General features: G+C 36.8%; 1 protein-coding gene across 4 annotated transcripts in view; it reads left to right on the top strand.

Annotated features, from left to right (window-relative positions):
- SKIC3 (SKI3 subunit of superkiller complex) overlaps positions 1-26432 on the top strand; it is a 147284-nt gene that overhangs the window by 60820 nt on the left and 60032 nt on the right. For all 4 annotated transcript variants that reach the window (XM_070794038.1, XM_070794040.1, XM_070794039.1 and 1 more), the window contains 18 exons: positions 1417-1515; positions 1633-1741; positions 10203-10343; positions 11158-11259; positions 12244-12383; positions 14334-14420; positions 14504-14607; positions 15364-15490; positions 16124-16303; positions 16694-16818; positions 17721-17974; positions 19312-19414; positions 21590-21766; positions 21855-21999; positions 22164-22242; positions 22323-22384; positions 22493-22549; positions 24697-24765. In XM_070794038.1, the coding sequence (XP_070650139.1) occupies positions 1417-1515; positions 1633-1741; positions 10203-10343; positions 11158-11259; positions 12244-12383; positions 14334-14420; positions 14504-14607; positions 15364-15490; positions 16124-16303; positions 16694-16818; positions 17721-17974; positions 19312-19414; positions 21590-21766; positions 21855-21999; positions 22164-22242; positions 22323-22384; positions 22493-22549; positions 24697-24765 (2160 nt within the window). The remainder of the gene's footprint in view (positions 1-1416; positions 1516-1632; positions 1742-10202; positions 10344-11157; positions 11260-12243; positions 12384-14333; positions 14421-14503; positions 14608-15363; positions 15491-16123; positions 16304-16693; positions 16819-17720; positions 17975-19311; positions 19415-21589; positions 21767-21854; positions 22000-22163; positions 22243-22322; positions 22385-22492; positions 22550-24696; positions 24766-26432) is intronic.

Here is a 26432-nt window from a genome sequence, read left to right as displayed (position 1 = left end):
TGCTGTGGTTTATGTCAGAGAGTCTTCTGCCTTTGTTTTCCTCTAAGAGTTTTATAGTTTCTGGTCTTACATTAAGGTCTTTAATCCCTTTTGAGTTTATTTTTGTATATGTACTCTATATGTTTGTAGGAAGTACTCTAATTTCATTATTTTGCACATAGCTGTCCAGTTTTCCCAGCACCACTTGTTGAAGGGACTATCTTATCTCCATTGTATATATTGATTTACTGGTATATAGATTCACTTGTAGAAAGAAATTGAATGGTGACAAAATTAGGTGATTTATTGATTTCTCTTAAATCACATCTTCATATTTGACTTCATTATTTCTATAAAATAGTATAGGTTACCGGAGTATCAGAGACATGCTGAAATAAGTAAAATTAAAAAAAATCCATACTGTACTACTTCATGGAAGAGAATTAATTATACTTGTCATTTTAAGAATTAATTTCTAGCTGTTAAAAATAGGATAAAAGTATTGGGGGGCAGTTATTTTCACCCTGAATGCTAGTGATACTCTGCTTCATTTGTGTTCAGAGAAAAAAATTTGTCATATATTTTACATATGGATTAATTTCTTTACTATGTTTTTGAACCTATTGTGCATGCTTGACTTTGTTAGGCTTCTTTTTTTATTTTCTTCAAGATCATTAACTTTATCAGAGCAGTAAAATTTTACTTATTTATACAGACTTCATGTCATCCTTTACAAAAAGAATTTGAGATGGTGAACTGTATTATGAATTTTCATTATATAGTCATGGAAATTCATTGTGAAAAATGCGGAACTTATGTAACCAAATGAATGGTACTCTTTAAAAGTGCTTGCCTTGGATTCAGGTATTGCTGTTTTTGCTGAGGAAACATTTAGAAGTCTTCTTTTGGAATTTTCCTCAAAGTCAGTTAATAGTACTGTATAAAGGAAATGATCTCATTACAGTTCAGTCATATCTCTGATTTTCTTTTATCAAAAGTATGACTTCAGAAACATTTTGTTTTTGAGATTGAAGATTTGCTGTTATGAAGATGTTCCAAAGACTGTACTGGTGATTTCAGAAGGGATGTTTTAAAAGTGATCTAGGCAATAGAAGCTACACTGACATATGAGACTACACCTCTTAACTCCTTAGTAGAGAGCAGCAAGCACTTATGGGAACGTTTCATTACTGTTGTTAAGCAGTTTATAGTTGTCCCTCAGTTTAGTGCAGTCTGCTGGCCAGTTGGAGTTGGGATGTATTCCAAGCTTATACATTTTTTCCCCTCATTGAAACTGTCAGGGCCAGACAATAAACATATTTGCAGTTACTAGTTGAGGGTGTCCTTTGTATAAGTGAGTCTTCTGTGTTCAACTATTTGTTACATTTGTCACTTAAGTAAACTACAGATGATAGTTTTTTTGTTTCTTTGTTTCAGCTTTTAACTGCTTTTGAGAATGCGTTGGGCTTATCAGATAAGATTCCTAGCGAAGATCACCAAGTGCTTTATAAACATTTCATTCAGTGTTTATCCAAAGTAAGTTGATTTTTAAAATCTCTAATATGACTTTTCTATTCTAATGAGGAACGTATTCATAAATATATTTTACTGCTACTCAGTTTATTTTACTTTTTTTTTTTTTTTATTTTCAAGTTTCCTCATGAGACTGCTAGGTTGAAGAAGGCCTGTGAAGGAATGATAAACATCTATCCCACTGTACAATATCCATTAGAAGTGCTTTGTTTACATTTAATTGAATCAGGTAATTTCTTCTTTATTATATTGTGTGTCCTAGAGATCTGAGAGTAATGTTGATGTCAATCAAAAATTGCTTTGTTGCCTATTGCTTGTAAAGTATTATTTCAGTATTTCTGGACATGAGAGGAGGTATGATAGTTAGTCTTTATGCACATGAAAAGGCTAAGAAATACAGGAAAGTATAGTGACACAGGGAATTGTGAGCCACCGAGTTCATTGTACAATTGCACTCATCTCACATCCTAGTAAAGTAATGCTCAAAATTCTCCAAGCCAGGCTTCAGCAATACATGAACCGTGAACTTCCAGATGTTCAAGCTGGTTTTAGAAAAGGCAGAGGAACCAGAGATCAAATCGCCAACATCCACTGGATCATTGAAAAAGCAAGAGAGTTCCAGAAAAACATCTACTTCTGCTTTATTGACTATGCCAAAGCCTTTGACTGTGTGGATCACAATAAACTGTGGAAAATTCTGAAAGAGATGGAAATACCAGACCACCTGACCTGCCTCTTGAGAAACCTGTATGCAGGTCAGGAAGCAACAGTTAGAACTGGACATGGAACAACAGACTGGTTCCAAATAGGAAAAGGAGTTCGTCAAGACTGTATATTGTCACCCTGCTTATTTAACTTCTGTGCAGAGTACATCATGAGAAATCCTGGGCTGGAAGAAGCACAAGCTGGAATCAAGATTGCCGGGAGAAATATCAATAACCTCAGATATGCAGATGACACCACCCTTATGGCAGAAAGTGAAGAGGAACTCAAAAGCCTCTTGATGAAAGTGAAAGAGGAGAGTGAAAAAGTTGGCTTAAAGCTTAATATTCAGAAAACGAAGATCATGACATCTGGTCCCATCACTTCATGGGAAATAGATGGGGAAACTGGAAACAGGGTCAGACTTTATCTTTTTGGGCTCCAAAATCACTGCAAATGATGACTGCAGCCATGAAATTAAAAGACGCTCAATCCTTGGAAGAAAAGTTATGACCAACCTAGATAGCATATTCAAAAGCAGAGACATTACTTTGCCAACAAAGGTCTGTCTAGTCAAGGCTATGGTTTTTCCAGTGGTCATGTATGGATGTGAGAGTTGGACTGTGAAGAAGGCTGAGTGCCGAAGAATTGATGCTTTTGAAGTGTGGTGTTGGAGAAGACTCTTGGACTGCAAGGAGATCCAACCAGTCCATTCTGAAGGAGATCAGCCCTGGGTGTTCTTTGGAAGGAATGATGCTAAAGCTGAAACTCCAGTCCTTTGGCCACCTCATGTGAAGAGTTGACTCATTGGAAAAGACTCTGATGCTGGGAGGGGTTGGGGGCAGGAGGAAAAGGGGCAGACGGAGGATGAGATGGCTGGATGGCATCACCAACTCGATGGACGTGAGTTTGAGTAAACTCCAGGAGATGGTGATGGACAGGGAGGCCTGGCTTGCTGCGATTCATGGGGTCGCAAAGAGTAGGACACGACTGAGCGACTGAACAGAACTGAACTGAATTCATTGTTGATTAGTAAGGTCTTTTGGAAGGTGGGAATTGGAGAAGGTCTTGAATTTTCCATAGAAATTAGATGAACAGGAGGAGGTGAAAGATACTCCCCATGGCATGAGCAGAGGTATGGAGCTAGGTGCAGTTTGGGGGAATAGTAGAATAGTTTTATTTGCTGTAGTAGAACAACTAAGATCTGTTTTAGTTAAGTAGTTTAGACTGTATTACATAGGGATATAAGTGTCCTGGAGAAGATTTTGTTAATGATAAGCATTCTCAGTGTTGATGTTATTCGTATGTCATTGTCACACAAGTACATTGTTAAATATGATAAAGTAATGAAGTTTGTGAATGATCTGCTTTTTCAATAAAACAGAGCAGAATTCAAGTCAGAGAGTGTGTCTTAGTGTGTGCTCAGTGCTCTTGCTTCGTTGTGTGCTTTCTCTGGGGGAAGAGAGAGAGGTGATGACAGCTAGCCTGCTGGGAGTTGCCACAACTTGCAGCTGTAGATGTCTTGTGCCTGTCAGTTTACAGAATGTTGACTATATTGCTTTTCCTAGCAGTTGCTGTCCTTTTTTGCCAGGGTCTGTGCTGAACAGGTGCTTTAAAAATAACTTGAATATCACTCCTGTCCATGTGTGTATTCACCTGATACAAATAAAGTTCATCGAAGTCAGTCATTGGGATGGAATTAACAGTACCAGTACCAGTGTGGTAGTGATTGTGAGTTGGTGCAGAGCTTTCCTAAGCTAAGTTTTTTCACTTTGTTGCTAAATGAGTATACACTTGGAAATGCTTTGTTTGTTACTGACCGTCACATATTCTATAATTGAAAAATGGTCGAAAATTACCGCTGAAGATAATTGAGGGAAAATTCCTATTACAGAAATCTCATTACACCAATCTTGACTCTGCCTACTCTGACTTCCCCTTCTAAGTCCAACTTGTATTTTTTCCCCTCTCGTGCCTGAGTTGAAGTCCTGAACTCTTACCTTCAGTCTGTGATTTTTTTATGGTGAGCAGTAAATGGATCCCCTTCTCCTTACTTTAACTGAGTCCAAGATAGACGTGGAAGAGCACTTTGCTCTAACGTGAGAAAAGCAAACATTGTAAGTGTTGTGCACGCTCAGTTGTGGCCGATTCTTTGTGACCCCTTGGACTGTAGCCTGCTAGACTCCTCTGTCCAGGGAATTTTTCAGGCAAGAATACTGGCGTGGGTTGCCATTTCCTCCAGGGGATCTTCCTGACCTAGGGATCGAACCTACATCTCTCGAGTCTCCTGCATTGGTAGGTGGATTCTTTGCCGCTAATGCCACTCAGGAAGCACAGAAGTGTCGTAGTGAGTAGCTTATGAAGTATAAAGTCTCTAACTTGGTTTGCAGGATATATTGTACAGAAAATAGACTAGATTGGATAGAATAAGTGATACTAAGAACAAATGAACTGTAGGAACGAATGAACTGGGAATATGATAGCAACTGAAAGTAACAGGTAAATGAAGACAATAGAGATTTTTTTAGAGGTGAAAGGAGGGAGAAATCAATTTTAATTTTGGGCTTTCCTGAAAAGTTGCACTAATATGGAATGATGGTTTGTACAAAGGTAAGTTGTTGAGAGGAGGTGTTAACGGGTGTTCAGAGGAGAATGCTCATCAGGGTTTACTCTCGAGAGAGCAGTACAAAGGCTAGTTTTAAGGCTTGGACACCATTTGCGTGTAGGTGAAAGGGAATGGAGTGGACGACTTCAGAGGATGCCTGAAGAGCAGAAACATGTATAATGTGCCTTGTGTGGAAAGGGAGGAAGAGGGGGAAGAAGGAAATGGAGGACAGAGAAGTGAAGAGGTCAGAGAGGAAAGAGGGGGACCTCGATAAAAAGCAAGACAGAAGGCAAGGAAAGCATTTCACAAGGGAGAGCTGTCGTGAGAGATTGAGCAACTAGTTTTATGATTAAGAGGCCTTTAGTAGGGCTGTCTTTTTTAATCAAAGTGAGTGAATTGAAACTTAGAATACATGATGAGAAAAGAGGAGGAAGAAGTGGAGAGCAGGTATAAAGGGAAGCAATCCAGGGACAGACTGACTTCATTTAAGGGACGGGAGGAGGAAGCGTGAAAGGGGATAATAGACTTTTAGAGGAGAAGGGGAATTGCAGTGGTGTCACCTGGAAGGAGACTTTCAAGAAGAAAGAGCTAGTTAACATTATGGGCGTTGCCTTGCGGTCAAGGAGGAGGATGCCTACTGAGAGACTTTCAGTACCAGAAGCATGCTTAGAACTTGTATGTATGGTTTTTATTTTGTTTTGCTCTAATAGGAAGCTTAGTTCTAAATCACTCAGTTTCTTCAAACTTTAACTTGAGGCCAGTGTGTTCCCAAGATAAGCGGACTGGTTTTCTTTATCGTGTAGCCCCTGGTATCCATCTTCCAGCCATTTTTCTGTGTTTACAATTGTGATTGATAAATTAATGGCTGGAGTTTACCCTTTTGTTTCTGTTCCTGTTCAGCTATTAATGGCTTGTGCCATTCCCTCATTCTTGACCTGCTCACATGAAGATACTCTGACATTTCTTTTTGAAAACTAATTAAACGTTTTCTTAAGAGGCACATATAACCCTGTAATGTGAATTTGTCGAGTAAATATGCCTTCATATCCCCAAAAGCCTACAAAATTGTAGAAGTGGGATCAACAAATAGTTTGCATGTAAAATACTTATCCTTTAATTAAAAATGAACTAAAAAACAAAACCAAAGAAAAAAAAAGTAGTCTGCAGACTTTTGCCTATAAATTCAATACTTGACAAAATATTTTAGTAAAGAGATAGCAAAGGGGTTATGCCGTTTGATTAGAGAGGGTGTTGGTTTATGTGAAAAAAAAAAAAAAATCATTCTCAAAGAGGTTTTGAGGATGGGTAATTTGCAGAGTTGAAAGAGAGCTCTATATCCTGGCAAAGGGAAGTGGGTTGGTGGATATTTATCCATGTGGGACAGCTTCTTTCCCTGCTGGAATGTTAGTTGTGAGGGTTTGCAGAATGGAGCAGTGCAGACTTGGACACGTTAAATACAGGAGGTGTAGCTGGCAACCCACTCCAGTGTTCTTGCCTGGAGAATCCCAGGGACAGGGGAGCCTGGTGGGCTGCGGTCTATGGGGTTGCACAGAGTTGGACATGACTGAAGTGACTTAGCAGCAGCAGCAGCAGCATTATTCTGGGGTGAGAGCTTAATTGTTAAGGCAGGACAGTAGGAAGCTGTGCTTAATGGTTTCTTTCTTTTTCATATTTTTGTTGCTCCTTGAAGCTGAACTTTCTGTATATTAAGAACTTTTGAAAATCTGGAAGGCCTCCTAAAGGCTGATCTATCCTCCCCCAGAGTACTTCAGTGCCTGCAGAATTTGCTACTTCAACAGCAGTTAATCACTGGGTTCTTTTCCACTGAGGACAAATAGATCCGTTCTCCTTTGTCCTCCTTTGCATGTTGAGGCTTGAAGATGTGTTTTCAAAATGACTCTGTTTATAAAGCTTCACATAACAAGTAGTGAATAGCTTTCGCCTGATGAAATGTTATTTCATGCTTAATGACCTTTTTTGATTTATTTTGTTTTGCTTTATTGCTGAAATGGGGGAAGATAAAAAAGGACTTGGTTCTTCAAACAGAAAAGAGTGTAAGGTTTTGTGTTCTAGAAATATTAGAAAATCCAGGTGGAAATAAAGAAATGAGTACATGCTGTTTTTCTCCCTCCCAAGCTAGGCTATTTAAAAAAAAAAAAAAAAAGTTCTATAGCACTCATGGATTCCTTTGGGATGTCAGAAATAAAATAGTTATTAAAAAAAAACACCTCTTGCCTTCTTTTGTGATAAACTTTAGAAAACAGAATTCTTACAGCTATTACTTAGCACCTGCTCTGAACCTTTTCAGAACATCTTTTATCAGCTCCATGTCTAGCTTGCCCTGTTTATTTTTTTATTTGGCTGTGTGGGATCTTTGTTGCAATGTTTGGGATCTTTAGTTGTGGCATGTGGAATCTAGATCCCTGACCAGGGATCAAACCCGGGTCTCCTGCACTGGGAGCACAGAGCCTTAACCACTGGACCACTAGGGAAGTGCCTCTTACTTGCCTTATTGATAAATAAAGGTAATATGGCCAAACTGTTTTAAAGTCACTGAATCTGGAATCTTGGAATCTTTTAAATGTTAAAAAGAGCAGATAAGTAAATGATTTTCTGTTCAGATTAATGAAGTCTGTTTCCTCTCTGGTTTTGTCTCCAACATTTGTATAGGTAGTATTTTCAATAAGAATTAGTATGGAGAAGTGGATTGAGAGTTGAAGCTGGAACATTCCTTGTGTCGTTATTACTGTTGATGGTTTTTGTGAACACTGTAGAGAAATCCTCTAAGTGCCACTTGATCATATGTAGAGAGTATGTTCTTAAGGGCTTGACATGAATATAGTTTCCTCAAATCTCATTTTGTTTCTATAATTGTGCTCCCAGATGTTAACAAAGGGAGTATGTTAGAAAAATTTACCTTCTTTTAAAAGGTTTTCATGTTGTTCCTGGACCTTTTGGAAACCGTTTTCATCTCTTAGTCACACTTTGCTTACGCTCAGTGTGGATGTTCATTGGAAAGATGCCTGACTGGCTTGTCTTCTTTTCATCTTAGGTGTGTTTTCTGTAATCAGGGCAGTTGTGATAGCCAGGATAGCCTGTCATGAATTGTGTTTTTATGGAGTAAGAGAGTTTTGACTCAGTTGAGTAGAAATTGAAGATAAAATTTTAGTAGCCATTTTATTTTCTTTTTTAGAATTGTGACTGTTTTTAATTCTCCATAGTAATTCTCAGCCATTTGCCTATTCATAGACTCAGCCTTTTGGGACATCTGTTATTACAGTATTAATTTTTTTAAAGTTTTTCCCTTTAGCTGTGCTGGGTTTTCGCTGCTGTGTGGGCTTTTCCCTGGTTGCAGCGAGTGGGGGCCACTTCCCGGCCGTGGTGTGAGGGCCTCTCATGGTGGTGGTGTCTCTTGTGGAGTATGGGCCCCAGGACACCTGGGCTTCAGCAGTTATGGCATGTGGGCTTAGTGGTCACATCTCCCGGGCTCTGGAGCAGAGGCTCAGTTGTTGTGACTCATAGGCCCTCTGCTCCACAGCACGTGGGATCTTCCCAGCCCAAGGACTGAACTCATGTCTCTTGCACTGGCAGGGATTCCTCACCGCTGAGCCAATAGTAAAGCCTTGTAATGGTATTTTTAAAAGATCATTACAATATTTAATGAATGTCTGCCATGTGTAAGATACTATACTAGCCCCTATCTTTCAGAAATGACTGTTTAGTTACAGAGACAGCAAAGGCAGGGTATACCTGTCATAAAGCTAGTAATACAGTGGGCATATGGTATTGGCAAATACTGTAGACTGGTGGTTCTTAAAGTATGATCTCTGGACCAGGAGTATCACCTGAGAACTTGTTAGAAATGCAGATTCTCAGGGCTAATAGCAGACCTACTGAATCAGAAACTTTGAGAGTGGAGCTCAGCATTTTTGGTTTTAAAAAGTCTTCCAGGTTATTCTGATATCTGATAGTTTAGACAATACCACTGGATAAAATAGAGGGGGGGACCCCATTGGTTTGCTTTTGGAGGATGCAGGGTGTATGAAACTAGGCATGTCTATTCTTGGAATTCATATTTATAGAAGCGATAGAACATGTTGACAGAAGGAGAATTCTTGTGTAGAATCAGGCTTCTTTTTTCTGGCTTATTAACCAAAGTAATATTTCTTCCAATTGATTCTCACATTTCACCAAACAGTATTGAAGTTTTAATTCTTTAGCCATTAGGAATTCCGTGAATCTTTGGCGCCAACTTGGACTTCTAAGTTAATATGTAAAATATTATTTAGGGATTATGCATTGTTGTATGTTTGGTTTTGAAAATTTTGTGTAAATATGTAAGCTAAATGGTATCATGCAAAGAATTCACCTTTAATATCTGTTGCTGAAACAGTGGTTCCATATGTGGTTTGTGACTGTTTTACATAAATACATAAGCATCAGGTCTTTTTTCAGTTAACCTGTTTTTATTTATTCCCTTGTTTATTGCTTCAAGTTGTAAATTACTGTCTAAATTACTTTTTAAGAATTTTCTTATGTGATTAAACAATTTATTAAAGTGGTGAATGGTATTCACAGTTTATTCTCAAAACAGAAGCCTTCTTTTCCACCTGTTTTTCTGCTTTTCTGGGAACAGGAATCTTGGGATTGATTGTGGTTTGAGAAAATGGAAATACAACAGAACCTACAATGTTTTCTAAGCTAATTATTTTTACCAAAATAAATTCAAAATGCAGACATTGAATGATTACTGCGTAAGCTTAACTGTTAACTTACATAGGAAAAGGAAGTTTTGAAAGAATGCAAAAATGTAGTGCTGAACTTGTAAGCCTGAGAAGAACGTGACTCAGTCTTTGTACAGGGTGCCGTGTGCTGGATGAGTCCACTGCATCTGGCACCTTGGGTGTCTCATCTCTGGCAATACATTGTTGTCCAGGGAGAAATTAGTGAAGATTCTGTCCTTTGACAAGAATTCCTTCATATAACAACCAAAATTGTACTGCTGAATAGAAAAGGGAGACCTGGTGGCAAGCGGTGGCTGAGTCTTAGCATTATGACAAGTAGCCATAGGTTTCTTGTGTGAAACCCTTGAGTATGACAGCAGGTTTGGTTTACTGATACTGCTGTGAATAAAGTGGTTTCTACTTCTGGTATTTAAGAACAAGAAGGAACATGATTTTTTTTAAATGAAATGTTAATATTTTCTAGATTTGTTGATCTATTTAAGTTTTGAATTCCTGGAATCAGAATGTGGAGGTGTTTGTAAGAAGCCAGCTTTTGAGATTTAATTTTTCAAAAACTTACATCTTAAAAAGATTTATGGTGCGTAGGTTTTGGCACATATTGGTATACGTATGCTAATAACTTTTTCTTTTAATTCCAGGAAGTCTTACTGATGAGGGAGAACAGTATTGTTGTAGACTAGTGGAAATGGATCCCCAAAGTGGTACAGGTCTCATAGGTTTAGGCATTAAAGCATTACAAGACAAAAAGTACGAAGATGCTGTTAGGAACTTAACAGAAGGTAAGTGTGTGGGGTGCAGAGTATAACATGAGGTATAGGTGTCAGTCAGCAGTTATTTATCTTTGGGCCTTTCTTTAAGGAATGTATATATTTAGGATAGAAGCAAAAAAAAAAAAATGTACATACATATTCTGGAGTCTGCTTAAGTTTGAATTCCAACTCTGCCATTCACAAATTTCAAGACCTTAGGAAAGTTCATTAAACTCTTTATGTCTTATTGTTTTTATCTGTAAAATAAAGATAATGTCTCCATCCTTAGGAGGCTTTAGTTTAGTCTTGCCCAGTATGATGTTTCTGGATGAACTTTGATTCAGATTGAGATCTGAGTGACAGATAGAAAGCCTGGTGGTGGGGAGGGTGCTGTGGGCTGAGAGTTGAGATGGCCTGAGGCGAGAGAAAAGCTGGCATTCGTGGCACTCCTGGCCATTCAGGGAGATTGGAAAAGGAAGTATGAGAACGATTGAGGCTGGAGAGGGGCCTTGCAAACCTCATTAAGGAGTTTGTGTGTTATCCAATTGGGAACTATTGGAAGGTCTTAAGTATAGGGATTTCATAATCCCATATGTATTTTTAGAAATATTCTGACTACAGTGTAGAGAATGAATTTGAGTAGAGGGCAAGCACTTGCACTGATCTGGGATGGATGATGGAGATCCCAACTGAAGTGATGGGCATGGAATCAGTGTGACTTTGTGACTGGTCAGATGGGTGACAAGGGAGAGGGGAGGAGACTGATTTGGGGAGTGGGTGGCGGGGCTGTTCACCTCAGTAGTGATGGAAACCTTGGACTTTGTGATTGCTGTTATCTTCTTAGGGATAAAGGAAAGCCCCCTCTGCACAGCTGGATGGTATCATCTAGCAGAAGCCCAAGTAAGAATGCATAAACCTAAGGAAGCTGTTCTTTCATGCAATCAAGGTATTCCTGACATCTTTAAGGGTGGTCAACCCTGCTGCTTCTCGTCTTAAGGAAGAATGATGGTGGTGCTTTATTTTGTATTCTAAGTTGACAGCTAATTTAAATTTTACTGGGGAGATTAAAAACCCATCAGGAGAGGGGTTCAGGATTGGGAACATGTGTACACCCGTGGCAGATTCATGTTGATGTATGGCAAAACCAATACAATATTGTAAAGTAATTAGCTTCTAATTAAAATAAATAAATTTAATTTAAAAAATTAAAAAAGAAATAAAAGTAGAAGTGAAAAAAAAGCCCATGGAGTCTGTATGCATGTCTACTATTATATTTATTTTTAAACCAACAGTGAGTATTTTTCCAAGGTTACTTATAGTTGGAATTTTGATAAAGCCACTTTAGGCTTGCGTGGTGATGCTGTGTGTAATCGGGAAGTTTCTGGTGTGTTCTACAACCTTCACTCCAGTGTAGATTCTTGATTCCTCTAATGTAGATAATAGACAAGGAAAGGTATCTTAGAGCTTATTTGAATATGTTCACATGGGTCAGGTGTGGGTGTCAGAAATCAGGAAAGCGATTCACTGCTCTTGACCTAGTTGGTGACCTTACAGCTGAGAAATAATTTACCATGGTTCATCCTAATTCAGCTTCTTTACCCTTCCCTTATCTTTAATGGGCTATTTCTGTGATAGATGCTTTGGCTAAGGGTTAACCTCTGTTATATAGCAGATATAGACAGCCATTGTTGTGTTTCAGGATGTTCAGTTTTATTATATGTTATGTGAAGATAGCGGTTTTAAATTTTGATCTGTTTTAAATTCAGGTATTTTCATAAAGAGTTCAGGGAAAAATTTATATTTAGCTTTGAATTGTTCTTCATGTATATTGTTTCAACAGTTTATATATCTGTACTTTGTTATGTTACCCTTAAGAAATGAAAGTGAAGTGTTTTGGTTGTCTTCATTTGGCTGTCCTTCCTTTTGTCAGCTCTGAAGAATATAGATAATCTTGGTGTGTCTGGTGGCAGTCTGCATCAGAAGAATCTTTGTCTTCGTTTGAAAGCAGAGGCTTTGATTAAACTCTCAGATTATGAATCTTCAGAGGAAGCAATTCGTACTCTTGATCAGGTAGTCTTATCATTGAATTTTCCCTTCGTTATTAATATTTAGTTTCTGGTCAACTGGGCATCAACCATTCTCTCCTTGCCACAAATAGTTACTTAGGAAAACTTTGTGTTAGAGGTATGAATTCACTAAATCTGCACTTCTGTAAGTTATTTACACACTTGGAAACTCCTCAAGTTATTTGTTTGCTTCTTGGTTAAGTGCTTACAATGTTTTTCATATGATGCAGTTTCTTTCTTATTCTTGCTCTTATCCTCCTTTTCACTGTTTGCCCTCTGGGGTTATAACTACTTGATTATTATTAATTTGAAATTCTAAATTTTGCCCTTCAGATAATATTTCATAGATTATTGACAAGAATTATTGAAGACACTAGTAGTTTCATGGTGCCTTTAGAGATATTTTTCAGATAAAGGCTATTTTTTGGTAAAACTGAAATTGTATCACTCAGTATGTTGCAGAGTTTTTAATTTTTAGAAAAAAAGTCCTTGTTTTATATATTTCAAAGGGCTTTGCATTTCATAGTATTTCTTTAAAATTAGAACAGTTGTCAGAATCCTTCAAAACCTAGTATCTTATTTTCTTGTTTCTACTTGTCTTCTTGTCTTCATCAACAGTGTGTTTTGTGTAGATGCTTTGGAGAGGTCTTTCCATAGTTTTCTTTTTTTACAAAAAAAGAAAAGATGAGTTTCTGGAAGAACTGGTGGAATCCAAGTCTGAGACAGAAAATGTACAAGAAGAGTCCAGAACATCTTATAATGCAAGAAATCAAAAAAATTATAAATGGCTATAGAATTATCTCAGAAGGGTTCAGGAGCTAGCATGAATTGAGTTTTGCAGACTAAAAAGGGGATGCTTTGGGAACTAGTAACTGCATTAGATTAAAATACATCATTTATACTTAAATCCTCATGTTAATGTTGATACCAAAAAAATCAATGAAACATGCTTAATAAAGTGAATCTTTGAAGGATGCTAAGGGACCAGTTAGAAAGAAAAAAGTACCTTTTGTGTCTTTTATGAACTGTTCCTCAGAATAATCAAATAGATACTGAGAGAAGAATCTTCTCTTTGTTGAATTATGCCACTGAGTAAGGAAAGAAGGAATGATAGAATCGGAAAATCACTATTTTCCAGTCTGAAATGGATTAAAACATCAAGAGAAAAGAAACAACTAGACGAAACCTGGAGCAGGTACACACGAGGTATTCTTGCCAGAGCATCAAACCTAATCAGACCAAACTTCTAGACCTACTGATTTATAGAAGATACAGGGGATCAGGTAACATGTCAGTACCATGAGAACACATTTATCAAATGCCAGACTCTGAGAAATGATGACAGTAGCCTGTATTTTCGATAGTAAGGGATCAAAAAAAAAAAGAGATCGAAGAGAAGTCTATAAATTAAAAGAAACTTAAGAGACATATCAACCAGTGGAAATTATGCCCCTTATTTAGATTTGATTAAAACAAATTGTTTAAATATTTTATGAGACAAATGATAAATTTGAATACTGGCTAATTATTTGATGATGTTAAGGATGTATTATTGCTTTTGCATACGTGTTTATGATGGTAGTGTATTATGTTATTAAAAACAAATTTATTAAATATAGATACTGAACTGTCAAGTGAAAATTTATAATTTGGGGGTAATCTAAGCAGGAATTTGATGAAATGGGTAGAAATGCAGATGGTAAAAGATTGGCTTTGAGTTAATAATTTTGAAACTGAATGATAAGTAGATGTGGGTTTATTATGCTATTCTCTAACTTTCTGATATATTTGAAATTTTCTTTAATGAAAAGATTACAAAGAATGAAAGTGTTAATAGTGATAGAAATCAGGACCTCTATCTGAGTCTTTATACTTTGGTTATTATTTAGTTAAAGTAAACTCTGCTGCACTGTGTTGTGGGAGATTTATAGCAATTCTTTAAATTATTTTCTAGGTTTCTGATGCAAATAATATCCCAGGACTTTTGGTTCTCAAAGGCTTGGCCTATCTGAACAAGGGCTCATTAGATGAAGCTTCAAAGGTTGGTGTTTTCATTTAAGCTGGGTTTTTAAGTTAAAAATTATATTTGTCTGGATATGGAATTGATAGATGTATACTTTATAGATTATGGAAGACCTTCTCTCTTCTTACCCTGACCTAACTGAAGTGCATGCCCTGGAGGCTTTGATTCATTTTACCAAAAAGGACTATCTACAAGCAGAAAAATGGTGAGGATATATTTAGATTGCTCATAAATCTAGACATGTCTTAATTTATTATTTCTTGAAAATTCGAACTGAAGGAATCTGATCAAGATTTTCATTGTTTTTGTTGTTGCTAAGTTGTGTCCAACTCTGTCACCCCATGGATTGTTGGCTCCTCTTTTCTCCACTCTCTTCTGGAGTTTGCTCAAATTCATGTCCAGATAAAGATCTAGTTTTGCATAAGTTTGCTCTTTGTAAGCTTTACTATTTTTTAAAAATATATTTTTTTTATATAGCACAGTAAATATGGAAAATTTCATGGTGGATTTTTGAAATCTCATTAGCTAATCATATGGTCAATAAGTATGTGTAACTGTTTGGTTTTAAGTTCTTCTTTAAATCTTTTTTTTTTTCCCTTCATGACCGAAATCCTAAGTCCCAGTATTAATTGCTTAGTCATGTCTGACTCATTGCAACCCCATGGACTGTAGCCCACCAGGCTCCTCTGTCCATTGAATTTTCCAGGCAAGAATACTGGAGTGGGTAGCCATTCTCTTCTCCAGAGGATCTTTTGGACCCAGGGATCAAACCTGGGTTTCTGGCACTGCAGCAGATTCTTTACCGACTGAGCCACCAAGGAAGCCACAGCTTGTTTCTAATTTGGCGTCTTTGAATTACTCAAACTTTTAGTGTTCTAGTTAGGGGTCTTCTAATTTTTTTAATCTATCTACCTACCTACCTCCCTATCTAAATATGCCATCCTTCCCTTTTGTGACTTAGTTTTCAGCAAGCTCTTGAAAAAGATCCTGAAGTTGCTGAATATCATTACCAACTTGGGTTAACATATTGGTCCATGGGTGAAGAAGCAAGAAAAGATAAAACAAAGGCTCTGACCCACTTTTTAAAGGTGACACATTCTATCATTTAGTTCTTAGTTGGAATGGATTTGTTATAAAATAATAAATATTGATAACCAAATAAGTTAGGTACTTCAGATTACTCTTTACTGAATTGTTTGTTTTGTGTTTCATCTCTCACGCCTAAGGTTTTGTGAGAATGTTGTATGGGTTTTCTAGGAGAAAATTAAACCATAAAATTGTAAAAGTTATTGATTTAAGAAACATATGTTATAGAAAATGAAACATAATTACCTTTGGAAAACAATATTGCTTTTAGGTAATTCTACTCTGCTTTTATCAGTGTATGAGTCTTATATACTTCTCCATGTTTAACATACATTTTAGGTGTGTAACATCTACAAGTTTTGCATCCCTATCTTGATTCATATAGTCAAACTGATGAAATAATAAGTCAATTTCACATTTTTTAAAGCAAAGAAATAGTATTTTTATGCTTACTTTTATGTAAGTAGTGATGGCTAGCTTTCATGTCTGCTTTTAATCTTATGTTAAAGGATGTTTTGGTATATTGTATATTTAATTTTTTTCTCTAATCTGTGTATTTGTGTGTGTATGTTTTTAAAGGGACCCATCCTAACAAACTTTAATATTCTGTAATTATAAATTTTTTTTTTTCAAAGGCTGCCAAACTGGATACATACATGGGCAAAGTTTTCTGCTATTTAGGTCATTATTACAAAGATGTAGTAGGTGATAAAAACAGGGCCCGTGGATGTTATAGGAAAGCTTTTGAATTGGATGACACCGATGCTGAATCTGGAGCTGCAGCAGTTGACTTAAGTGTCGAGCTTGAAGAGATGGTATGTCTAATAATTTAAACACTTTTGTCTTTTATTTTATTCTGAGTATAGAAGTAGAGATATATTTTTTTGTTATTTTTTTTTTTAATTTAATTTAATTTTTTAACTTTACAATATTGTATTGGTTTTGCCATATATCAACATGAATCCGCCACAGGTATACATGTGTTCCCCTTATTTTTAGATGCTATAGAAGTATTTGTGCCACTGCTTATAAATTGAGTAAATTTTTATTGGCAGATACTGAGTTGCTTAATGTTGAAAGTGTGGTTCAGTATATACCAGTTTAAAAAATCAGAAGTGGTAAATGAAAATATATCTGTTTACATAAATGTTCAGTATTTTTTATAATATTTAATATCTCTAATATTAGTCTTTTCTTTTTGTTAGGAAACTGCCTTAGCTATCCTGACAACAGTCACTCAAAAGGCAAGTGCTGGGACGGCAAAGTGGGCCTGGCTTAGGCGAGGCCTATACTATCTGAAAGCTGGTCAGCATTCCCAAGCAGTGGCTGAGTAAGGCGCCTTTCTGTATTTAACTTCTGTTAGCCTAATGCTTCCTTAAATTAAACACCATTTATATCCAAAATGAACTCACAAGTTGCCGCCCACCAGATTGTATTTTAATCGAAGAAGTAGCAAAATTTATTTATGGTTTATTGGCTGTTATTATCTGCATGCACTAGAATTACAAAACTGGATTAACTGATGTCCTTGTGTTAAGGAGAGAGAGAGACGTCCAGTCAAGTAAAGTCTTAATAATATCATGTATATAGTTGGTTCTTAGAATATACTTAAGGAGTGATAATAAGCCAAGGTCAGTATCTTTGTTTTTCTTGCACCGACAAGCATTGTTTTGGGGCAGGAGAGATATTAGTAGCTTGAAGGGCATTTGGGGCAGCTCATTTTTAGTAGTTTGGCTTGAACCGTGTAAAGAAAATGTATTTGATTCAAAGTTGTTTCTTATTTATGTTAATACATAGAATACAGGCATTTAAAATTTTCATGGATATGGAATTTTATCTGAAATTAAAAGTATGCCTGTTATTCCCATTTTTCAACTCTCATATTTCTTGGTGAGGGCTTATAGACTGATGTTCAGATGTATACCTGTTCTGGTAGGATAGGAAATTGGAGTTCTCCCACACAGTCAAGGAAAAGAAATTTTGGTGGGCATTGCTTCAAAAAAGATCTTATTATTATTCATTCCAAAACTACAATGACATTTCTTACTATTAAAAAATTCACATCATAAGAGGGACAGGTATACCTGCTTTAAATAAATATGGGTTTTCCCTTTTATCCATAAGGGAAACCATGGATATGTGTGATTCAGTTACATTACTTTGTATTTTCCTTTCAGGTATGGAAGTAGTTTTATCACTTTTACTTTTCTTTCTCTTTCTTGAAATTCTTAGTTTACAGGCAGCATTAAGGGCAGACCCGAAGGACTTCAATTGTTGGGAGTCATTAGGAGAGGCATATTTAAGCAGAGGTGGCTATACAACAGCCTTGAAATCCTTCACAAAAGCCAGCGAGCTGAACCCAGAATCCACATACAGTGTGTTTAAGGTGGCGGCAATACAGCAAACCCTCGGCAAATACAAAGAGGCGGTAGCTCAGTACCAGCTGATCATTAAAAAGAAAGAAGATTATGTGCCTGCTCTGAAAGGTAATTGCTTTTTAATAGCTCCTTTGACTTTTTGTGATGCCAAAGTATAAAATCCTTGAATAAATTTCTAAATGTATTGAGTAACTTGAAAAGAACTTCTTTAGTTAATCACATGTGTCCAGTAAGAACCTTTTATAGTATAGCTTGTTACATAGGTCTGAATCTAGAAAGGTCAGATTTTGTTTTGTGACAGTTAATAAATAATAATGTGATAGAGATACAGCTTTTAGATAAATAGCATGATAGGTACTGGATCTAAAAATTAGATCTCTAAAACAGGAATTTTCCTACTCTTGTATTTTGATAATTAATTCACTATATCCTCAGAATATCTTAATAGGTTTTAGTTACTTTGTAAGTTATAAAACCTCATTTTTTTCCATTTTTGAACTTTAGAGGCAACTTTCATTGTTTGTAATCATCTAATTTTAGTTCCTTTATAGGTATCTATTCCTTCTTATTTTTGTAATTTAAAGTAAAACACCACCACCCATATTTTATTACTTTTTAAATGATTATTTCTAACCATTAAAAAAAACACTGGAGTTCATTGTATTTGCTTTCCTCCATTTCCTTTTCCTTTTTAAAGAATCAGTGGGGAGTTTAATTCAGAAGTGTTGTATGTCATAAGTGACATGTAACTTAGACCATGAAACCCTTTAAAAAAATATTTTATGAAATTCCTTAACAGAAGAAGAATTCACATTTATTAAACGTTTACTAGGCAATTTAGGAAATTGCTATTTCTTTTAATTTTTATAGTATGAACATGAAAGTCGCTCAGTCATGTCTGACTCTTTGCAACCCCACGGACTGTACAGTCCATGGAGTTCTCCAGGCCAGAATACTGGAGTGAGTAGCCTTTCCCTTCTCCATGGGATCTTCCCAACCCAGGGATTGAACCCAGGTCTCCCGCATTGCAGGTGGATTCTTTACCAGTCGAGCCACAAGGGAAGTCCAATGAATGTTTTGAATGTAGAGAGATCAAATCTTGTTTCACGACACCAGATGATAATACTGTGATAGCAGGTAGCATCATATTAGGTATTTATTAAGTAATATCCCCATTTTCAAAGAAGATTTTAAGACGTAAGTAATTTGTTGAAAATCATGAAAATTCATAGGTTCCATAGATATTATCTTTCAATACATGTTTACTCCAACAGAACTCTGCCATTTGAATTCTTCAATAAATGTATGCAAGACCATGCTTAAAGATACTTTTTATAAAATACCATTAAATTTTGTCTGTAATAGTACACCAATAAATTTATTTGATGTTCATTTTCAGTGTTTCTTTTACATATTTTAACATCTGCAAACTTACCTGTTTTTAGGTTTGGGTGAATGCCACCTCCTGTTGGCAAAAGCAGCTCTAGTCGATTATCTTGATGGGAAAGCTGTAGACTACATAGAGAAAGCACTGGAATATTTTACTCGGTTAGTATTATTATTTATTGTGTTTATTTTCTTAGTATTATAATAAAGTCAAATTTAGAAAATCATTCTCTGTTTATCCTATTAGCTACAGCAGTCATTATTCAGACTTGCAAACGTAAACAATGACAGACTAACCAATTAATTCTGCAACATACATTTGTATTGATTTTACACTGGGGAACAAATATAGTTTCTTGCTTTTAGCAGCTGAAATGCTGGATGCATAGAGAAGAGTGGGAAGGAAGAAGTAGCTAGTGTAGCAGCAGCTTGGGTACCACTGTTTCCGTGTTCTCTTTTAGGAGACCTAGAGGTACGATCACCTAGTTGGAACTGGTTGGTAAATGGCACTTTAGGTGTACAACTGGCTTTACATTGAGTAATTAGAGCCTGTGTTAGACTTAAGGGTAGGACTAAAGGTGAAGTAGCAGTCTGATTGTTCCTGGAGAGAATTTGTGTAGGAAAAAAAGTGGTATCTAATACCAAGAAAGAAGACAGAAACGTTTCAGCAACTCTGGTTATTTTATGGAACTATATTCATTATTTAAGTGGAATGTTATTTGTGATAGATGGCTATAAAAGGTACACAAGTTAGGTGCAGAATTAATTTTTTTGCTCTTAAACATCTTTATTGTGCTTTACTTCCTTTCTTTTCCTACTTGCCTTCTCCTCTGTGTCTGATTGATTTCCTTGCTCTCGAATTGATTTGCTTTGAATATGAACCAAATTTGAAGTGAAAGCTTCATTCTTTTTTCTCCCTCTGATTTGTGTAGTTTCTTTTCAAGTCTTTCATAACACTTAGAACTCTTTCCATAGAGGATGGTATTGTGAAGAGGGTGTAATTTGTTTGAACTAGCGTTTAAAGGTAAATGTGAGCCTCTGATTGATGATGCTTCAGCTCCAAATACTGCCTTTCTGAGTGGAGAATTTTGTTCTGGATACCATGTAGCACTCACAACTACTTACAAGCAGTTATATAGAACTTTTAACGTGATAGCCCCAAGTTTGTATTTAATTCTATACTTGAATGTTCACATAACTTCAATTCTTGTGTGAGGGCAATCGAAGTTATTTCACTTTACAGATATTTTATTTTTTACTGAACTTAAAAGGAGATAAGAGTTTGGGTTGTTAAAACTGCCAGTGATTCTCTTCTTTTTTTCCTCTCTGTTTTCATCTTTCATGCTGTCAATTTTGGAAACTGCACTGAGATACTTAGGCAAAGGAGCAACAAATAGTGTTGCCCTTCCTCCTGATCCTCACATTGGGCTTTCAGTGATGACTTCAATAATTAATCTTGTTTCTCAGAAAGACATTGGAAAATGATTTTTGGCTGGACTCCATGAGTAGAAAAGGCTATGAACAATGTTCCATCTGCTTGTCCATCTGCCAGTAACATAGCTGTTTGTGATGGCTGATTACCAATACTTGGCTTAATTGTGCAATTGCTGTGTTTTATTTATAAGATTTTGAGAAAAGTGAAGAGAAATGAATAGCTGAGATTTTCTCATTCTAAAAAAAAGTGCCCTTTGCCTCCATAGTTAATATTTTTATTTATTTTTTGAGCTTGTCCACTGAGTCTTACTTCCTTCAATAAATAGGGATTTTTCACGCTTTCATATTTAGATTTTTGGTATCCTTGAACTCAGAAAGTAAAACTCCTTTGGATTACCAGATATATTTGCTATGTTATACATTTGCTAGTTCTTTTTTTTAAATTTGAGGGAGATCAAGCAAAACCCTAATTTATGGTAATCAACTAAGAGAGATTTACTGACTTTAATGGTTTGGTTTTTGTTTAAATAGACAAACACAAAAAGCATAATTTAAAAGATCCAGTATTAAAGGTAAATTTTAATGGTCCTGGATAATTTATTGATTTATTTATGGGATTTCTGCTGCTTCTAAGAAAAATGATAAAGAGTACCAAAGAAATGTTTGCACAGTTTCTGTCACTTAAAACAATTCCTTCTCCTTCCCCTCTTCCTTTCTTCTTAAAAAGGAGGTAATAAGATTTAAGATGGTTAGTAAATTCAGTAAAGCATTTGCTGCATTTAATTAAGGAACTAAAGACTGTATATATGTACACTTTCCTGTTTTAATTGTATGTAGTAGTGAGGGAGATAAATTCCATGCTTTTTGGAAATAATTTTTAAGCATCGCAATTTCTTTTTTTAGGGCTCTGCAGCATCGAGCTGATGTGTCTTGCCTTTGGAAGCTAGTTGGGGATGCTTGTACCTCTCTGTCTGCTGTCTCACCATCTAAAGTGAATGTCAGTGTCTTAGGAGTCCTTCTAGGTCAGAAAGAAGGAAAACAAGTATTAAAGAAAAATGAGCTCCTCCATCTTGGAGGAAGGTAATTTACAAAGATGGTCATTTGATGACATTCAAATTAAATTAGAACGTCATAAAAAAATATAACATTCACTTTTATATTTCCATAGATGTTACGGTCGTGCATTAAAACTGATGTCTACATCTAATACGTGGTGTGACCTTGGAATTAATTATTATCGCCAAGCGCAACATCTAGCAGACACAGGCAGCAACTCAGATGACCTTCAAGAGTTACTGGAGAAATCTATGCATGTATGATTTTGAGAAATTTTTTATAAACTTTAAAAAAAAAACTAAGTTATTTTCTAAAAGATGCTTTTGATAAATACTAGAGTGTTTTCACATAAACTCACAGTTATCTGTATATAAATGCTGATATTCCGAGAAATAAAAATGTATCTAATTTTACTTTTCAGTGTCTGAAAAAAGCTGTGAGACTTGACAGTAATAATCACTTATACTGGAATGCTCTTGGTGTAGTTTCCTGTTATAGTGGTAAGAATTGAGTTAACACTTCAATATTTTTAGATTGTTTTAAACAATAGTTGAGTTTTATGAAAGTCTGTATTTTTCAGGTATTGGAAATTATGCCCTTGCTCAGCACTGTTTCATCAAATCAATCCAGTCAGAACAAATTGTGAGTGTTCTGTGTCTCTGTCTATGAAAAAGAACATCGAAATGTCGTGTTAATAATTTTCTGAGACTGCCATGTAGACAAGGGGCCTAATTTTATTTGTTTTTTTAGAATGCTGTTGCATGGACCAACTTGGGAGTGTTATACCTTGCAAATGAAAAAATTGAGGTAAATACTATATTGTCTGCTTTGTTGTAGTCTAAGTAAAGAACATTTTCTGTGTATGATCTCTTCATAATAATTAAGCTTCTTGTGGAGAAATACTTTGCACATTGTTAATTTATCTAGTGTTCTCACTGATATGCTAGATGTTGGATAGCATTTACTTTACTATATTGAACATTGAATGTGTAAGATTTGTTTTCCTTTCCATGTCCCGAGAAATTTCTGGTTTTATAATTACATTGTGTTTTCATTTAGAGGTTAAAACAATTTTATTATGAATTATTTGGGTGTTTTTCTTTTTATCTTTCATACATGTCTTGGGTGGGATGATGAAGTAAGGGCAATGATTAGTACGCTTTAGAAACTTAAATTTAACCCTTGCTTTGGTGATTTAGATTCACCTTTAACAGATATTAATCCCTTTATATGTACGGTGTACTTTGTCATACTCGAACAGGTGTATGTTAGAGAATTGGAGTACAGTAATGGGGAGCCTGTTTGTGGGTCTTGTTTGCTTCTCTGATGGCTCAGTTGGTAGAGAATCCACCTGCAATGCAGGAGAGCTTGGTTTGATTCCTGGGTCAGGAAGATCGCTTGAGAAGGGATAGGCTATTCACTCCAGTGTTCTTGGGCTTTCCTGGTGGCTCAACTGGTAAAGAATCTGCCTGCAGTGTGGGAGGCCTGGGTTTGATCCCCACATTGAGAAGATCCCCTGGAGAAGGGAAAGGCTACCCACTCCAGTGTTCTGGCCTGGAGAATTCCATGGGCTGTACAGTCCATGGGGTCGCAAAGAGTGGGACACAACTGAGCGACTTTCACTTTCAGAAGTTTCCATGGATCTGTAGATAATAGCAATCTATACTGTTTTGTGTTTCAGCCAGTATATTGAATACCATCCTTTAAAAATAGCTCAGTGATATTCTCAGGGATACATGAAGTCTCTGCAAAGACTGCTTTGGAAGACTATAAATAAAGTGAAGAAAAATACTAATTTGGATCTTAAAATATGTGAAAATATTTTTTAAAAATTTAAGCAAAGCCAAGTCTTATTAATAAGCTATGACTATGGTTTTATGATTAGTGTTGCCTGTGAGCCTACGTTCTCGTAAGGAAGAAGAGACAATATCAGCCATGCAGAGATTATTGGGAAAACAGTGTAAAGCAACATACAATAAGCTATTCTTCGTAGCAGAAAAAAGGAAAAAAACATGTGATTTTAAGTGTCTAAGTGAGGTGTCTTGAAAGTTTCCTAAATGCTTAGTGCAGATTTATGTTGGCCATTCCTTTACACCCACTAGCAGTTCTCAGACCGCACTGGTTGTTATTAATAGTTTTATGTTCTCAGTTAAGTCAAGGCAAGGGGAATAGACACAGTCTTCTCTAAGGATTTCCACTAAACCTGTGTTGTGGTAGTCGCTCAGTCATGTCTGAGTCTTTGTGACCCATGGACTGTAGCCCTCCAGGCTCCTCTGTCCATGGGATTCTTTAACCAAGAATACTGCAGTGGGTTGCCATTTCCTTCTCCAGGATCTTCCCAACCCAGGGACTGAATCCAGGTCTCCTGCACTGCAGGCAGACGCTTTACCGTCTAAGCCATCTAGGAGGCCCTCCATTAAACCTGTGGATTAGCAAATATCCGGGTGATTGACTGAAAATTTTGCAGACAAGAGGTAGACACCTGCGGAACTCCCAAGCCTGTAGAGAAATCCATTGTATCCAGAACTCTTTTGCACATGCTCAGTCGCTGAATCGTGTCCAAGTCTTTACAACCCCATAGACTGCAGAGTGCCAGACTGCTGTCCATGTAATTCTCCAGACAAGAACACTGGAGTGTGTTGCCATTTCCTCTTCCAGGGGATCTTCCTGACCCAGGGATCAAACCCATGTATCTTGCATTATCAGCCAGATTCTTTACCACTGAGCCTCCTGGGAAGCCTGCAGAACTCTTTTTAGGAGTAGGCATTTAAGACTTGTTTTAGTGTTGCTACACGTGCATGTACGAATTGTGCTTAAACAGTGGACTATTAGTTCTCTGTTTCATTTCTATTCATGTTTACAAGTCTGATTTTTCTTAATCTCTTATGCTTTTTTAATATAAGCGATTTAATATTAGATTTATAAACTGACTATTTTTTGTCTTTTTTTCCTAGCAAGCTCATGAAGCTTTCAAAATGGCTCAGTCCCTTGATCCATCTTATTTAATGTGCTGGATTGGACAAGTAAGATACATAGCATATGGTTATTAATAACCTGTGATACAAATAACCTATTAATAGAAAGTGGTATCAGTTCAGTTCAGTCACTCAGTCATGTCCGACTCTTTGTGACCCCATAGACCCAAAAAGTTTAGATTTTGTACTGCCAAGTAGGAATCAAGTTACTAGTCTGAGTCTGTCATAGACTAATTGTTTTAACTTATCAACTGCTGGATTTCACTTTGCACACCTGGAGAAGAAGGGGATTGGTCTGAGTGGCCTCCTGGGTTTTGAGTCTTTCAGTTCAGAGAATAGTGGGAGCATCACCCATATTAGAAAATCAGTAATCAGTGATTCAGTTCAGTACAGTTCAGTCGCTCAGTCATGTCTGACTCTCTGTGACCCAGTGGACCACAGCATGCCAGGCCTCCCAGTCCATCACCAACTCCCGGAGTTCACTCAACCTCATGTCCATTGAGTCAGTGATGCCATCCAACCATCAAATCCTCTGTTGTCCCCTTTTCCTCCCGCCTTCAGTCTTTTCCAGCATCAGGGTCTTTTCACATGAGTTAGCTCTTCGCATCAGGTGACCAAAGTATTGGAGTTTCAGCATCAGTCCTTCCAGTGAACAATCAGGACTGACTGATCTCCTTTAGGATTGACTGGTTGGATCTTCTTGCAGTCCAAGGGACTCTCAAGAGTCTTCTCCAACACCACACTTCAAAAGCATCAATTCTTTGGCGCTCAGCTTTCTTCACAGTCCAACTCTGACATCCATACATGACTACTGGGAAAACCATTACCTTGGCTAGACGGACCTTTGTTAGCAAAGTAATGTCTCTGCTTTTTAATATGCTGTCTAGGTTGGTCATAACTTTCTTTCAAGGAGTAAGCATCTTTTAATTTCATGGCCGCAGTCACCATCTACAGTGATTTTGGAGCCCCCCAAAATAGTCAGCCACTGTTTCCACTGTTTCCCCATCTATTTGCCATGAAGTGATGGGACCAGATGCCATGAGCTTCGTTTTCTGAATGTTGAGCTTTAAGCCAGCTTTTTCACTCTCCTCTTTCACTTTCATCAAGAGGCTTTTGAGTTCCTCTTCACTTTCTGCCATAAGGGTGGTGTCATCTGCATATTTGAGGTTATTGATATTTCTCCCAGCAATCTTGATTCCGGCTTGTGCTTCTTCCTGCCCAGCGTTTCTCGTGATGTACTCTGCATATAAGCTAAATAAGCAGGGTGACAATATACAGCCTTGACGTACTCCTTTTCCTATTTGGAACCAGTCTGTTGTTCCGTGTCCAGTTCTAACTGTTGCTTCCTGACCTGCATATAGGTTTCTCAAGAGGCAGGTCAGGTGGTCTGGTATTCCCATCTCTATCAGAATTTTTCACAGTTTATTGTGATCCACACAGTCAAAGGCTTTGGCTAGTAAGTAAAGCAGAAGTAGATGTTTTTCTGGAACTGTCTTGCTTTTTCGATGATCCAGCGGATGTTGGCAATTTGATCTCTGGTTCCTCTGCCTTTTCTAAGACCAGCTTGAACATCTGGAAGTTCATGTTTCATGTACTTTTGAAGCCTGGCTTGGAGAATTTTGAGCATTACTTTACTACCATGTGCGATGAGTGCCATTGTAGAGTAGTTTGAGCATTCTTTGGCATTGCCTTTCTTAGGGTCTTGGAATGAAAAC

Source organism: Bos indicus, chromosome 7, assembly GCF_029378745.1.
Source record: "Bos indicus isolate NIAB-ARS_2022 breed Sahiwal x Tharparkar chromosome 7, NIAB-ARS_B.indTharparkar_mat_pri_1.0, whole genome shotgun sequence".
Taxonomy (NCBI): Eukaryota; Metazoa; Chordata; class Mammalia; order Artiodactyla; family Bovidae; genus Bos; species Bos indicus.
This window is presented reverse-complemented; position numbering and strand designations above follow the sequence as displayed.